Below are 15863 nucleotides of genomic sequence, written 5' to 3' on the forward strand. Positions count from 1 at the left end.
TGATTAACATCAATTGATTTAAAGGAATTCACGCACATATGATCATAATATGAATTGGAATTATACTGCTTATTATAGTATGATTTGAGAAAGAATTTCTTTATCATCTTACTATTTTTTTTTTCTTAAAACACTAGAGTGTAAAGTGAAAATATAGTGATGTCCATGTTTATTTAGGATGAGAATATTTAATTTCTATTAGTTGTTATTATACTCTAAATATTAACTCATCAAAATATAACTAATAATTAAAAATAGATATTAGTGATTAAAAAATAGATTGTTTAATATAATGGTTAGATATTATTTGTTCAAATGTTGTGGAAATGATCAATATGTTAGATCACTTATCACGAGTCTTACATTAATTATTTTTATAAGAAGAGAGAACTCACATGCTATTTTTAAGTATTAGGTTATTTTTGCTTTTTTTTTTTTTTATTTTAAAGAAAATTATTAGAATAATGAAGAATTTATAACTTTTGTTTATGTTTTAACCAAATATCATATCAATAAAATCAATAGAGACACAAAAGAAGGTAAGAAACTATTTTCTTGTCTAACATATTTCAGGAATAAACTTTCACTTTAATCCTTCATTTGTTAGAGATGAAAAACATAGAGAAAAGAAAGAAATAAAAAAAATGTAACAAATAAAGTGAAAGTAGATATTGTTTGATCGCAAAAAGCAATTTTTTTAATTATAAAATAGTTAAAATCACAACATAAGTCATTGTATATGATAAATAATATATTATGTGGTATGTTTATAATTTATTTTTCACGTTTTTTTGGAAAAGTGTGGGATTTCCTTTATTATTTGTAATAACAAGATATTTAACAACTTTTTAATAATGTGTCATGTGTTATTATTTTATTAGTCTTTAAATTTATTTTTAAAAAAATTAAAAAAAAACCAATCACAAATAACACAAATACATTGTAAAAAAGTTGTCAAAAAATTATTAAAAACATAATTTTCTTATTTTTATGAGACATCTTTTTGATAAATAAATTATAAATTTAACTATTTTTAATTAAGTTTTAATTAAAACAATTTATTTTATGAAATGCGTAAGATACTTTTTATTTTTATTGAAGTATTTTGGTATTCAATTTTTTATCATTAATGAAATAACTTGATAATTAATTGTGTCTTTCCATGTTTATTTTTTCAAGTTTCTGAACTTGTTTATTTAAATTGGTGAGGAGTATTTATAAAAACAATAAAAGATATTTGAAAGTTTAATGGAATGAAAATGATAAAAATAAACGGTCAGATATTTAAAATATAATTAAATTAATATTTCAATCATATATATTTATGTTTTTAATTTAATGTATTATTATATTATTAGGGTGACTCCTGTAGGGGTCAAATTACATTTATATATTTTACTTTTTAAACTTTTGTCACAGTTACTCCCTACCTACCCTTTGCCTTTATTTCACCATGCTAACAGTACACAGTGTTATTTTTGGAGATTGGAGATTCTTTTTACTTTGAAAAGAGTTATACAGAATAAGACTGAAAAGAAAAACGATGAGAAGGGGATAAAGGTAAAAGAAAAAGTTAACTTTATAAAGAAAAAAGAATTGAAAAATAGAATAATAAATTTATAGAGTGTGAAAATAATAAAATTGTGAAATTTTGTTTAGACTAAAGTGAAAGTGTTGAAGGTGAGTGAAATGCATCTCTGTCGCTAACCTCTTCGCTTCCTATTTAAGTTACAATTTTGGGTTTATTACGCAAAACACAGCCATTATAATGCAGGATAAATCTCACTCAAGCTTCAGCCGTTGTTGCGCCGCTACCACTCCCACGCGCCGCCACCGATTCCTCATTCATCCTCATAATCGGTCTCTGTCTCTCTAATTTCATTTTTAATCCTTTTTATTTTGAGTTAATTCTGTCATATGAATGGTGCATGCACTGGTGCATGCAGGTGGTATCTGTTGTGGAAGCACTTCATTCTGATATGGGCGATTTACTCTTCATTCTTCACTCCCATGGAGTTTGGTTTCTTCAGAGGCTTACCTAACAACATATTCCTCCTTGACATAGCGGGGCAATTGGTATTTCTGATGGACATGGTGGTGCAGTTCTTGGTGGGGTATCACGAACTTCACTCCAACTCACTCTCCTTGATCGTCGACCATTACCAGATCGCCACCAGGTACCTCAGGTCTCGCTTCATCTTCGACCTCCTCGCATGTCTCCCATGGGACTTCATTTACAAGCGCACTAACAACAACGAGCTCCTCCGCTCTCTGCTCTGGATCAGACTCGCTCGTGCTTCTCGTGTCACCCAATTCCTCGAAACCCTCGAGAAGGATACAAGGATCAATTACTTGTTCACCAGAATCCTCAAACTCTTCGTCGTTGAACTTTACTGCACTCACACCGCTGCTTGCATTTTTTACTATCTTGCCACCACTCTGCCCTCTTCCCAGGAGGGTTACACCTGGATCGGTAGCTTGAAGATGGGAGACTATGCATATTCTGACTTCCGACACATCGATCTCTGGAAGCGTTATGTCACCTCCCTCTACTTTGCCGTTGTTACCATGGCCACCGTTGGTGCGATACTCCTTCGGATTCCATTCCTCTGCTTCCTCACTCACATTCAAATGTCATATTTTTGTAAATCCTTTGCTTTGTAGGCTACGGAGAAATCCACGCAGTCAACGTGCGTGAAATGATATTCGTCATGGTTTATGTCTCCTTTGACATGATTCTTGGTGCTTACCTCCTCGGCAACATGACTGCGTTGATTGTGAAAGGGTCTAAGACCGAGAGATTCAGAGATAAAATGTCTGATATTAGTAAGTTCTTCGATAAGAACAAACTGGACAGCCAGATATGTCACCAAATTAAAGATCACTTGAGGTTAAAGTATGATCGAAGTTATAACGGATCTTTTATTCTTCAGGAGATACCAACCACCATTCGCAAGAAGGTCTTTCTACGTGAATCACCAAATTTTGTTCATCAGTCTCCAGATATTTATGTGAATCTTGTTGCCTGTTTGCAGATTTCAATAAGCCTGTACGAACAGTTCATTCAGAATGTTTCTCTTTTCAAGGGATGCTCTTCAGGGTTTATAAAGCAGATCGTAGGAAAATTTTTACTCATACTTGTTTGATTACGTACAGCGGTTGTTTTCATAGAAATGTCTGATTCAAAATTTGGTTTAACAGGCAACCAAAGTGGAGGAAGAGTTTTTCCTCCCAGGAGAATTAGTTACGGAGCAAGGAGATGTCGCAGATAAACTCTACTTTGTATATCATGGTGAGATGGTAAGAATACAAATATCACGCATTACATTTTTATGATGAAATTATCTTATCTTGTTTTAAATCTGATTTGATAACTATTCTTGTTGTCAACAGCGTGAGATGAGGAGGGAAGAGGGTGATACAGAAGAAGAGACGATCACATTGCAGACCTATAGTTCTTTCGGCCATGTTTCTTTTTTTTGCAATATACCTCAAAGTTCTACAGTTGAAGCTCATGAATTTTGCAAGGTTTTGCGACTTGATAAGAAATCCTTTACTGAAATACTGGAGATATACTTTTTAGATGGTCGTGTTGTGTTGAACAATCTCCGCGAGGTATGTTGTAATTTAAAGGAAAAATTTTCCTTTTTTATCATTTGCATTCTGAGCGCAAAAGGCACTGCAATAAAACTGAGAGAGGATTAGTCAACATATTTGTAGGTCTAAAACGAATCTTGAGATTACTCGTTTTTAAATTTAATAATTATACTTTTACTAAAAGTTTTCTTTTGGGTTTTTAAGGATGTAAACTTTTTTTTTTATATGAAGACACTACTTAAAATAATATCACTACGAGGAAATTACATCTCATAACCAGAATACAAACATGCATGCATGGTGACAAATTAATGAATCAAATTAATGAACAGAAAATATTAGAACAAAATGCATAAGAAACATTTCTTAACTTTTAACTTGTAGCAGTAAAAACACTCAAAACGAGAAAAATTGCAAAAAGACAAGAAAAAGACAAGAAAGGGTTATATGAAAGACGTACAATAAAAGCAAAAGGAAAAAAAATTATTTTACCTTGGATTAATGTATGGCGTCTGAATAGTGATTAACTGAGTCTAAAACTATACCATAATTTTATTTTATGTTCGTAAAAGAAACTAAGATACCGAGACGTGATCTATGAACGAGCAATAAGCAATTCAAGAATTCGGGAATATAAAACGGATAAAGTATAGTGTTAAATGAGTTGGGTGAGAGTAAATATATTCAAGAGAGTGACTTTACGATTAACTTTCGTAATTAGAGATTCGAGGCTAATTTTGAGAAATGATATATTTAGAATGAAAAGATCTTTAATATAGTTGTGATGGTATCAACATTTGACGCATGAGATGTTAATGGTTGAAGTTCTAAGCTGCTAAATTTATGATAGATGCTTGTAATTGGGTGACAGGTAAAAGACTTAAATTTCCAGCGTAAGCTTTTGTTATCAGACTTCAACCTCACTATTGGAAGCATGGAAATAGAGCTTGCTACAAGGCTCAACTGTGCTGCCCATGATGGTCATCTTGAGCCCATGATGGTCATCTTGATCTTGTCAAACGTTTGATTGGATTTGGGGCAGATCCCAACAAAACTGATTATGATGGTAGAACTCCCTTGGTAAGCACAACAAATATTCATGAACTCAATCACAACGAACTTTCGTTTCTTCATTAACATAAACTATTTCTATTCTCACATTGCTTGTGAATAAATTTGTGTCTAGTGTATAATTCGGCACAGAATGCATTTTATTAATCAGATTTTGTGTTTGTTATGACAGCATATCTCTGCATCAAAAGGATATGTGGATATTTCTTCTTATCTTGTTGAACAAGGAGTATGCATCGATACAGCAGGTTTGGCATTATATTTTATTAAACATGCATCTTTGAAGCGAAAAACACTTTTCGTTTTGAAACATCCATTTGTTTTAGATAAATTTGGCACCACTCCCTTGCTTGAAGCCCTCAAGAATGGACATGAAGATGTGGCATCTGTACTTGTTAACGGGGGAGCTATGCTTGCTATTGAAGATGTTGGCAATTTTCTCTGCACGATAGTTGCAAGGAAGGAGTTTGACTTTGTGAAAAGGATTCTAGCTTGTGGTATTAATCCAAATGCAAAAAATTATGATCAGCGTACCCCTCTTCACATTGCTGCCTCTGAGGGCTTCTTTACAATGGTTGAGTTACTTCTAGTGGCAGGAGCAAGTGTTTTATCCAAGGACAGGTATGGTCCAAATATTGAGTCTTTTTGGATCACTTTATATTCAGTGCTAACTTACAAGGATAATAAAATAGCATTGTTGTCTTGTTCATTGAATTGCAAAAGATCATGTTTCAATCAACACTTCTGTGGCAGATGGGGAAATACACCTCTTCATGAAGCTCATACGGGTGGAAATAGAAATATGATCAAATTGCTTGAAGTTGCTAAAGTTTCTCAGTTGGCTGAACTGTCCGATAATATTCATGAAATTCAAGGTATCATCATTATGTTTGAGTGCAGAATAATAATACCATTGCAGATGATCATTAGATGTTTGGTACAGTTGGCATTTGAACCTGAGAATGCTACAATTAGAGTCCGTCTTATATTGGTTAACTTCCCTTTCCTTATTTTTCACGTAAGCATTCTACTAATGTATGTTCATGAATTTTGCAGCAAAACCAGTGCTGCAGTCAACAAATGAAATTCCTAAAAAGAGATGTACAGTGTATCCTTTCCACCCATGGGATCACAAAGTGGGTAAAAGGGAGGGAGTGGTCCTATGGGTTCCACAAAGCATTGAAGAACTTATAAAGGAAGCAGGGAAACATTTGGACACTACGAAAAATTCCTACATTTTGTCAGAAGAAGGTGGAAAAGTTCTTTACGTAGACATGATTAACAACGATGAGAAGTTATTTGTAGTAAGTGAAGCACAAAATGTGGTGAGATGATCTGGTCATCCAATCCATTGTAGTTTCTATGCAAAATTTAACGGTAAATCTTGTGTCCTGTGTAAATAATTTCGGTTGAGCATGATATATTAATGGTATTTAATAATATATCACGTTACTATGATAGGACATCGTACCTTCCAACATTGATCTTTTTTTAAGGTTCTTGAAAGCTTCTGAAAGGCACCCACTTGCATACCAGAAGAGAATCGCCAACGCATTGCCATAAGCCCTTCTCTCTTCCTTCTTAACAACCGCAGAGGGACTCGAGAACACCCAGAGCAAAGGCTTCTTTCGGAGTCAACGAGAATGTCGACCACCACGCAAAACCATACATCACTGATGCTGCATAGACCTGCCCTACCCTGAATTTGCTGGAACCTACCTTTGATCAACTCGCTTAAGAAAATAACCATACATCACTGATGCTGCATAGACCTACCCTACCCTGAATTACCCTGAATTTGTTAATTTCAACGATGGATGTTATATCTCCTACTTTGTTACCCATAATGAGGCTCAGGTGGTTTTGAATCATTTCGTATGCTTCACGTGAGTGAAGCTTCACATGTTTACCATCCTCATCTCATCTGGCCACAAATCAATATTAGCATCAATGAACTTCTGCACCAGCATCAATGAGCTTCTGCACATCCTTTCATTAGCCTTCACCTCGGCAATCCTCCTGCAAAGGTTTGGAAGCCATCACTATGATCAACAACGGGAATCTTTAAGACAAACATTTTCAGATACATAAATAAAAGATCTTAAGTGGAACCACATTGAACGTGGACCACATACTAATATAATACATCAAACAAAGCCTTGAAGTGATGCAGAAAATTAATTTACATTTCACTACTCTTGTAACTTCCAGTGGAATATAATACAGTAAGGTGTGTGATTTGGGAAAAACTCTTACATATCTAAACGTACAACACCTATAGTCAAACCATAAAAAAGCCAAAAGCTTTGAACAAGCGCATCATATACTTCACACTAAACCTAAACCATAGAGAACTTCAGAATGTTTTGCTGCCATCTAATAGAATATGTTTCATTCATACAAGTTATGGATGCCAAAATGAGCAAGGATGGAAGTTTGCCAGATTTATTACGAGAAACTTAAGAGAGTGTGACACATGAGAATGAAACAAACCTGTACAAAATCAAATCCGTGCCTGAAGCAGAAGGCTCTTCCTTTTGTTGATCAGCATCGCTGTCTGTTTGGAGCTGCTCAAGCTGCTGGTCCATGGCAGCAGGCACAAGATGCGGGTGATCTACCAAAATCTGAGAAAGAAACTGCCCAGTCGGAGACTCCAACTGAAGAGGAGCAATCTTGGCACGGACATCCGATTCAGATGACTCGGGAAGTGACGAAGCTGCTCTAACTACAAAAAACTCTTCGACGACCTTGCTTGGGGATAGAAAGTGAAGTGAAGCAAAGCTGGAAAACATCAACAACAAAAGGCAGGTGAATGATAATTAATCGATGATATCAATCTCTTGACACGGTGTTTGGTTCCATTTATGCTTACTTCAATTCACTTACAAAGTATCGTGTATTGTGAATGAGATTAGAAAAGCATTTCCGATTCCCTAATTCCAACTATTACCAGCAAAAGACGACTAAAACGGCAATCCATCAGATCACCTCACGAGAATAACAATTAACAAACAGAACACGTGATAAATCACAGAAACGATACCTCTCTGGAAAACCTAGAAGTGGAACTGAGGCGTGCAGAGGCGGAGGCACTGATCGGTCTTCCGAGGACTATCGCCGGTGAGCGGACAGCAGTGATTGCCACGTCCATTTAGACGTCGGAGAGGTCACCAAGAAGCTGAAAGCTTGATGGATTCAGAGACAAAATAAACAAAGTGTTGTAAGAATTGCTGACAAAATCTCAAAGAGTATTTATCTGAGGTGTAGAAACTCTATACGAGTATATACCAGGATATGAGATAAGGAGAAAGATTTTAAGAGAGAAAGTAGAGATTGAAATTTTGCTTCTGTGTTTTTTTTTTTTCTTGGAAAGAAATGAGGTACTGTATTTATAGGAAAAGCAGAGGACCGTTGCAACAAAAAGAAATTAGCCGTTATCATTATAACGTTGGCCAAAAGCATTTGAACGTTGCAATTGGAACGTTGCAATTAGAACGTTGCACAGCGTTCTTTTATTCTTTTAATATTATAATAATATTTTATAACAATCTAACGTTACAAAGCTAACATTCCAAAACAATTTTTGTAATATAATATTAATATCAATGATTCAATTCAATTCAACCAACTAACATAAGCCAATTCAGCATATTTGAATATTCAACCATTACTACGTTGTCATCTTCAGCCATACATCAGATATTTTTTTCATTATTAAGGACAGTAATCTTTCATTGGTCACTCTTATTCATTTCATTACATATCATACATATCTTTCCTTTTTCATCGTTAATACATTTTATATGATTTGGGCATAGTTCACGTAGGTTTGGGGTAAAAAAACTCACAGGATAAAAACAATTTTTATTGAAAAAACCTACAGGATTAAAAGTTTCTAAAACCTTATGGGTCAGGATTAGTTTATAAATTTTTTTTTACCGTGAAAAAAAATATAATAATAATAAAAAAAAAAATAGTCAATTCTATACCAATAAATCTAAACTTAACTTAAACTGCATAAGAATACCTACTATCACTACTATTTATTGCAATAACCTGAGTTAAAAATGATTTCATAAATTGAAGAGATAGAATTATATATATATATATTGAATTATTATGATGAACAAAGTCATGATTCAGACATGTATGTCCAGGTGTACAGAGCTTTCAATTCAATTTCGGGCACTATTTCTCATGTGCAATTATTTTTCAGTAGCTAACACGTCAAGAGAGTTTGAGACTTTCTAAAATAAGATATTTAAAATGAAATATGTAAAATTAATTGTGTATTTCGTATACTGTAAATTAAAAAACTTTTACGAGAACAATAAACAAAAAATTAAAATAATTGTACCTAAAGTGATGAAAGCATATAAAAATACAAATATTCACTATATAAAATAAATGGAAATATTATTAAAAACACATAGTAGATTTTAAATTAAACACTCGAGGAATCTCTATGAGTCTATGCTTGTACATGGAAAACAGACAAGTAATGACTAAGAATGATTTTTCTTCTTTAATATATATATATTTTTCGAAAAATAATTTATATTAGGTTTTCATCATGGCCCTCACTTCTTCTGCAAGTTCTTTAAAGAGTGGTGTCACTTTGATTCATCATAATTATAAAAATGAATATAAATAATTTTTATTAATTTTATAAATGATTTTTTTTGTTATAAATAATTATTTTAGTTTATCAATATAGTAAGTTTTAGAAATAATTAAATAAATAATAACGTTTAATTTACAAAACATGAGAGAGAATGTATATATAAATTATATTGTTTCTAAAATTTAATTAAAGTTGTGTAGTGGAGCTAAATCCACTTTAATCCTGATCCTAACCCACTTGAGATGGGGTTTTAAGGATTGAGGTTTTTTCTGACTCCTAAAATAGGACTTTTTTTAATAATGGGTTGAGGCTGGTTTTGGGACCATGGGTTAAATTGACACTTCTAGTGATTTTTTATACGCTCCTCTTCTGTAAAATTTCTTCCATCACTGAATGAGTCTCTTCTATATGACATAGACAACCTAACGCCTTTGATATTATGTTAGTAATGTAATATGATACATTTGAAAGGGTGTTGGTGTTATTATTTTATTGACATTTAAACTTAAATTAATATGAACAGATGTTACATTTGTACTGAATGACTGCTTCAATGGATTCAGCCGTTGACCAACAACTCAACAATAAATAAGATAATTAAAGGATAATCTATAACGATAGTAGTCATTGATGATTAATGAAAATAATAATAATTATTAATGAACAATTAATTGGTTTGATTTAATTATGAGACATATAAATTCAGGTTTGACATTAAGATAAATGACACTTTTTTCATTGTTCTCTTTACTAAATTCTTTGAGAAATATTGTTGACTTTAGGTGTCAAAGTACTTTCTGTAGGTAGGTGGACTGATGGATTCAAGAGTAACAGCAAGCAAGTTGGTAATCAATACTTACAAGAACAAAATTGTGAAGCAAGGATATCGATCCTCGATCTCTAAAACTGAAACATTTTGACGCCTATTGTGGGATCTGAGGATGAGAGAAGAAACCCAATGATAATTACAAGGAACATGGGAGATCAATGAATTTGATAGAGTTGATTTGAGATATACAGAGACAAATGCAAGAGATGCAGAGGACACACAATGCGGAGATAACAACCTTAAAAGTCAACGGTACTATCGGGCGGAGGTAACAATCTGTCCAACAGTCGGTATTGCCTACTCATGTTCCTATGAGGGAGAGTAGTCAGGTAGGAGAGTCGGACATAATAGGACAGGAGGCAAGTAGCGTCGTGGCCAGGACAACCCATTATGTCCAAAACGATCTTAGAAGGTTTGTACCCATTCACGGTTGCAATGATGGAGGCACCAATGCTAGAGAAAAATACCTCTTGGTGGATCAACTAATCCGGACAAACAGCTTCGATCCTTTGTAAATACCATGGCTTTTTATTCATCAAGTGACATAGTATGGGCAATTACAAGAAAGAGTAGTTGATTTTATGCACATAGAAGAAATACGCGTTTTTCGCAAAGGAGGAGGAGGCAACTGCCTCATCAGTTGGTAGGGTACGAAGGGACAACAAGAAGACTAAGGAGACAAAGGAGGTGGCCTGAAGCCGAAGAAGCTCTCCAAGGAGTCCAAATTTAATCACTGTCCACCTATGAATACTCCAAAAGAAAACTAAAATTTTAGAAGAATCATTGAGTACTGACCTCCTACCTCCATTAAAAAGGAATCCAACACGTTGACGAAAGAAAGCATTATCAATATAAAAAACATATATTATTTAGATTTAGCTAACAATCTATTTGTCAATGTAATTAGAAACATCAAACTAATATGAATTTTTAAAAGGGTTAAATATGTTTTTAGTCCCTGTACTTTGGATGATTTTGGTTTTAGTCTATTTTCAAACTATAGTACAATTTAGTCCTTCAACTTTAGAAAACTCTGGTTTTAGTCCTTTTTACCAAATTCTTTTAACTTTATTTTTTGTTTCAAGTACGTTTCATTATAGCATTTGGATTGTTTACACTGTTTGACACATTTTTGCTTTAATGTTAACCGAGAAACGTGCTTGAAACAAAAAATAAAGTTAAAAAAATTTAGTAAAAAGGACTAAAATCAAAGTTTTCTAAAGTTGAAGGACTAAATTATACCATAGTTTGAAAATAGACTAAAACCAAAATCATCCCAAAGTATAGGGACTAAAAACATATTTAACCCTTTTTAAAATTATCTTAACTATTGAGATTTTATTCATTCTACAAAAGGGAATTCAATTATTTATTCTTTTTATTATTATATTTATTATTTCAATTTTTATTGGATAAAGATGTGAATAGTCAAAATATTTTTTTTTAAAGAAAACGTTTCAACAATACTATACAGTTAGGGTTGATTATTCTCTAATGATATTCAAAGTTTCATTTTGATTACCAACAATACATTTAATAAGATAAGATGCAAATTATCAAATAAAAGTTTAAATTCAATTGGAAACAACACAATTATTTTTGTAATGTCTCATTGTTTATGGAACGGAAAAATGTTCATAGTGATTTCTACAGCATGTTCATATATATATATATATATATATATAGACACACACATCAAATTTTTGAATTTGATGGAAAAAAAAGATGCAAGAAAAAGGCATTACAGTTAGTGATTTCTATAAATTTTTATACCAATTACTATTAAATGCATAAGACGGGAATCGAACGCCGTCATGCATCAGCTAATAGTTAATAATTTAAAGTATTAACTATCGTAAGAAAAAGTATACTACCGTTTAATTATAGGGTATTAGATCATTAAATTACAAATTGGGCACTATTGGTACCTACTCACTTCTACTCTGAACCATAGCCTTCCCATGTGTTCAAAGTCATTTACCCATCCATCTGACAAGTTATCAACCAAGTATACCATTATCTCAAATACATTGTAAACCATAAACCTAAATAGGAAAAATCCAACCATCTAACCAAGACAGCAAATAACAACAAACTATCATACAATAAGCCAATCACAGGCTTAGGATAAATAAGCAAAATATACCTTGAAGATAACCTTTGCCTTTATTAATGAGATCCAGAGCCACTGTCACTATAGTACAGTATATACAGATGAATTAGAGAAACAATAATTGGACTTTAACCTCGAATCACATTTAAAATATACTTCATCAGTTAGTACCGACACACTGTAATCTGTGTTTTGTATTGTATGGGAGAAAACAGAACTCATAAGGACAAAGCTTTCCCCAATGCACACAAGGCTCAACCTGTTGGGCTCTGAGGAGTATACACCTACAAAGCTTTCCTCAGTTCAAGACAAAATGGTACCTTGAGTCCACGTAGCTCTCGACATCCCAGAGAAAAGAACCAAAAGTCACAGCCTCTAAAACAAGTTTCTTTAAACCACCAAAGCTAATTTTCACGTTTTCATCCTTAGAGACTGACCCCTCGGGTGTTACAACAATTTCAGGTCTTCCAAACAGTGCCTCTGTGTGCTTCTCAATGATGCTGATAGCCTCTTTGGATCTAATTGTTGCATATCTTTGCAGGGTATCTCCATCAAGGGACATCACATAGTTGCGCAATTTGGTTGCCTTTATACCATAGCCAAATCCACCAGCACTCACGTCACCACCAGGCCAAGTGGATACTTCAGGATGAGACATCCCTCTAGAAGTGTCTACTTCAATACCGGGTCTCGCATTATCCATCGTAGTTTGTTGAACGCTATTCTCTTCTTCCGTTTCATTTAGAAGAACTTTCATTGTCTTCTCCAGCTGGAACCTTTGATCAACTCGCTTAAGAAAATAACCATACATCACTGATGCTGCATAGACCTGCCCTACCCTGAATTTGCTGATTTCAGCTATGGATGCTATATCTCCTACTTTGTTACCCATAATGAGGGTCAGGTGGTTTTGGATCATTTCGTACGCTTCACGTGAGTGAAGCTTCACATGTTTACCATCCTCATCTGGCCAGAAATCAATCTTACCAGACAGATCTGGGGTTACAGATGGTGTCAAAGAAATATTAGCATCAATGAACTTCTGCACCACCAATGCGTACAAGATCTCCTCGAGTGCTTTCCTCCTCTCATTAGCCTTCACCTCGGCAATCCTCCTGGAAAGGTTTGGAAGCCATCACAATGATCAACAACGGGTTTCTTTAAGACAAACATTTTCAGATTTATAAATAAAAGATCTTAAGTGGAACCACATTGAACGTGGACCACATACTAATATAATACATCAAACAAAGCCTTGAAGTGATGTAGAAAATTAACGTGTGTTTAATTTATATTTCACTAGTCTTTTAACTTCCAGTGGAATATAATACAGTAAGGTGTGTAGTTTGGGAAAATTTCTTACATATCTAAACGTACAACACCTGTAGTCAAACCATAAAAAAGCCAAAAGAATTGAACACGCACATCATACAAATTATACTTCACACCAAACCTAAATCATAGAGAACATCAGAATGATTTGCTGCTATCTAATGGAATATGTTTCATTCATACAAGTTATGGATGCCAAAATGAGCAAGGATGGAAGTTTGTCAGATTTATTACGAGAAACTTAAGAGAGTGTGACACATGAGGATGAAACAAACCTGTACAAAATCAAATCCGTGCCTGAAGCAGAAGGTTCTTCCTTTTGTTGATCAGCATCCCGGTCAGTTTGGAGCTGCTCAAGCTGCTGGTCCACGGCAGCAGGCACAAGATGCGGGTGATCTACCAAAATCTGAGAAAGAAACTGCCCAATCGGAGACTCCAACTGAAGAGGAGCAATCTTGGCATGGGCATCCGATTCAAATGACTCGGGAAATGACGAAGCTGCTCTAACTACAAAACCTCTTCTACGACCTTGCTTGGGGATAGAAAGTGAAGTGAAGCAAAGCTGGAAAACATCAACAACAAAAAGCAGGTGAATGATAATTAATCAATGATATCAATCTCTTGACACGGTGTTTGGTTCCATTTATGCTTACTTCATTCCACTTACAAAGTATCGTGTTATGTCAATGAGATTAGAAAAGCATTTCCGATTCCCTAATTCCAACTATTACCAGCAAAAGATGACTAAAACGGCAATCCATCAGATCACCTCACGAGGATAACAGTTAACAAACAGAACACGTAATCAATCACAGAAACGATACCTTTCTGGAAAACCTAGAAGTGGAACTGAGGCGTGCAGAGGCGGAGGCGCTGATCGGTCTTCCGAGGACTACCGCCGGTGAGCGGACAGCAGTGAGTGCCACGTCCATTTAGAAGTCGGAGAGGTCACCAAGAAGCTGAAAGCTGGATGGATTCAGAGACGAAATGAACAAAGTAAGCGCAGAAGAAACGAAACCCTAGAGAAAGAGAAAATGGTTATAAATGAATGATTCGATTCGATTGAATTCAATTCTGGTGTGCGTTCTGCGTTAATCGGAGAGACCATAATGCCACGTGAAGAAGGATTTATAGGGCGTCTCCTGTGCTTTGCGGGCCCACAATTGCGTAAATGACCATTCAACCCTCGGAACTAAATTTCACAATTGCTTTAATGATGAAATTACATTTGGATTATCTTAAGTAACTGAATTATGTTAATAGGTAAAAAGTTTGAATGATTTGAGTGAATCAAATACAGATGTAGTATTGATGAGAAAATGATGATTACTGGAATTTGATGACTGGGGTAACAGTTTTAATTGTTTGGTCCTTGTAAGGGTTTTTATACATAGGCATGGGTAAATTGGAGAAGAGAAGAGAAGATATTATTTTAGTGCGAAGGAGAGACACGTTTGGATTAGAGTGTTCGGGAATAGCATGTAACGTGTTTTTGTGAGGAAAATAAGATCTTTCAGCGTTTTTATTTTAATTCATTTTTTGGTGCTGCAACAAAATCACAAGTGATTGAGGTCCAAAATTGGCCACTCGTGCCTCAATTTTGTGGTACACCTGTCATCGTGTATTGTTTTGATTCCAGTATAATTTCTGTTCAAAATAGCCTCCACATCTTCCTTTTTTGTTTTTATGTAAAGGAAGCTTTACTATACCAAGGAAAATTATTAGAAAAAAAAAATCTTTTAAATGACTAATATATAATAGTTGCATCATTTATTAGTCATTTTAATTGAGAGATGTTGCATCCTTAAGTTAGAATGGTTGCATATGATTATACCTTTAAGAATATCTGTAATTCACTTTTAGTTTTCGATTTTTTTTTTCTTTCACCAACACGTTTAGTAAAAGTTTTTGTTTCTTTTTTGTAAAGTTTGCCTCTTTTTTTTTTGGATAATATGATTATTTTTATCCTTTGATTGGGTACTTTTGTATGTTTTAACAATTAGAGGTGTCAATTTAACCCATGGCTCCAGGGTCAGCCCCAACCCACTATTGAAAAAGCTCTATTTTAAGAAGTCCCTTAAGTAGGGGGCCAGAAAAAAGCTCCAACCCCCAAAACCCCCTCTCAAGTGGTTAGGGTCAGGGTTAAAGTGGGTTTAGCCCCACTCCAAAACTTTAATTAAATTTTAGGCTCAGTCCAAAACTTCAAATTAAATTTTAGAACTAATATAATTTATATATACATAATCTTTTGTAATTTTACTCTCTCTCTAAATTATACAATTTTTATTTTAATTATT

At 34.1% G+C, this 15863-nt stretch overlaps 1 protein-coding gene and 2 pseudogenes across 1 annotated transcript; 1 reads left to right on the plus strand and 2 right to left on the minus strand.

Moving 5' to 3' along the window:
• The first annotated feature begins 1611 nt into the window (after positions 1-1611).
• On the plus strand, positions 1612-6027 carry LOC106769707 (annotated as a pseudogene).
• A 356-nt stretch (positions 6028-6383) lies between these two features.
• LOC111241881 lies at positions 6384-8045 on the minus strand (annotated as a pseudogene).
• Positions 8046-12190: 4145 nt separating this feature from the next.
• Positions 12191-14682, minus strand: LOC106769715 (UV-B-induced protein At3g17800, chloroplastic). Its single transcript, XM_014655447.2, has 3 exons — positions 14391-14682; positions 13842-14128; positions 12191-13349 (listed from the first exon to the last, which is right to left on the minus strand). The coding sequence occupies exons 1-3, from the start codon at positions 14496-14498 to the stop codon at positions 12533-12535; spliced, it is 1212 nt and encodes a 403-aa protein (XP_014510933.1). The 5' UTR covers positions 14499-14682; the 3' UTR covers positions 12191-12532.
• Between the last annotated feature and the right edge of the window lie 1181 nt (positions 14683-15863).

This window comes from Vigna radiata, chromosome 1 (assembly GCF_000741045.1).
Source record: "Vigna radiata var. radiata cultivar VC1973A chromosome 1, Vradiata_ver6, whole genome shotgun sequence".
Lineage (NCBI taxonomy): Eukaryota > Viridiplantae > Streptophyta > Magnoliopsida > Fabales > Fabaceae > Vigna > Vigna radiata.

Bases quoted from the DNA above. Each gene is read 5' to 3' on its own strand.
- LOC106769715 (XM_014655447.2), bottom strand. From the start codon at position 14,498: ATGGACGTGGCACTCACTGCTGTCCGCTCACCGGCGGTAGTCCTCGGA. The intron at 14,129-14,390 runs GTATCGTTTCTG...GATGTTTTCCAG, and splicing joins CTTCTAGGTTTTCCAGAAAG to CTTTGCTTCACTTCACTTTC. The intron at 13,350-13,841 runs GTTTGTTTCATC...AAACCTTTCCAG, and splicing joins ACGGATTTGATTTTGTACAG to GAGGATTGCCGAGGTGAAGG.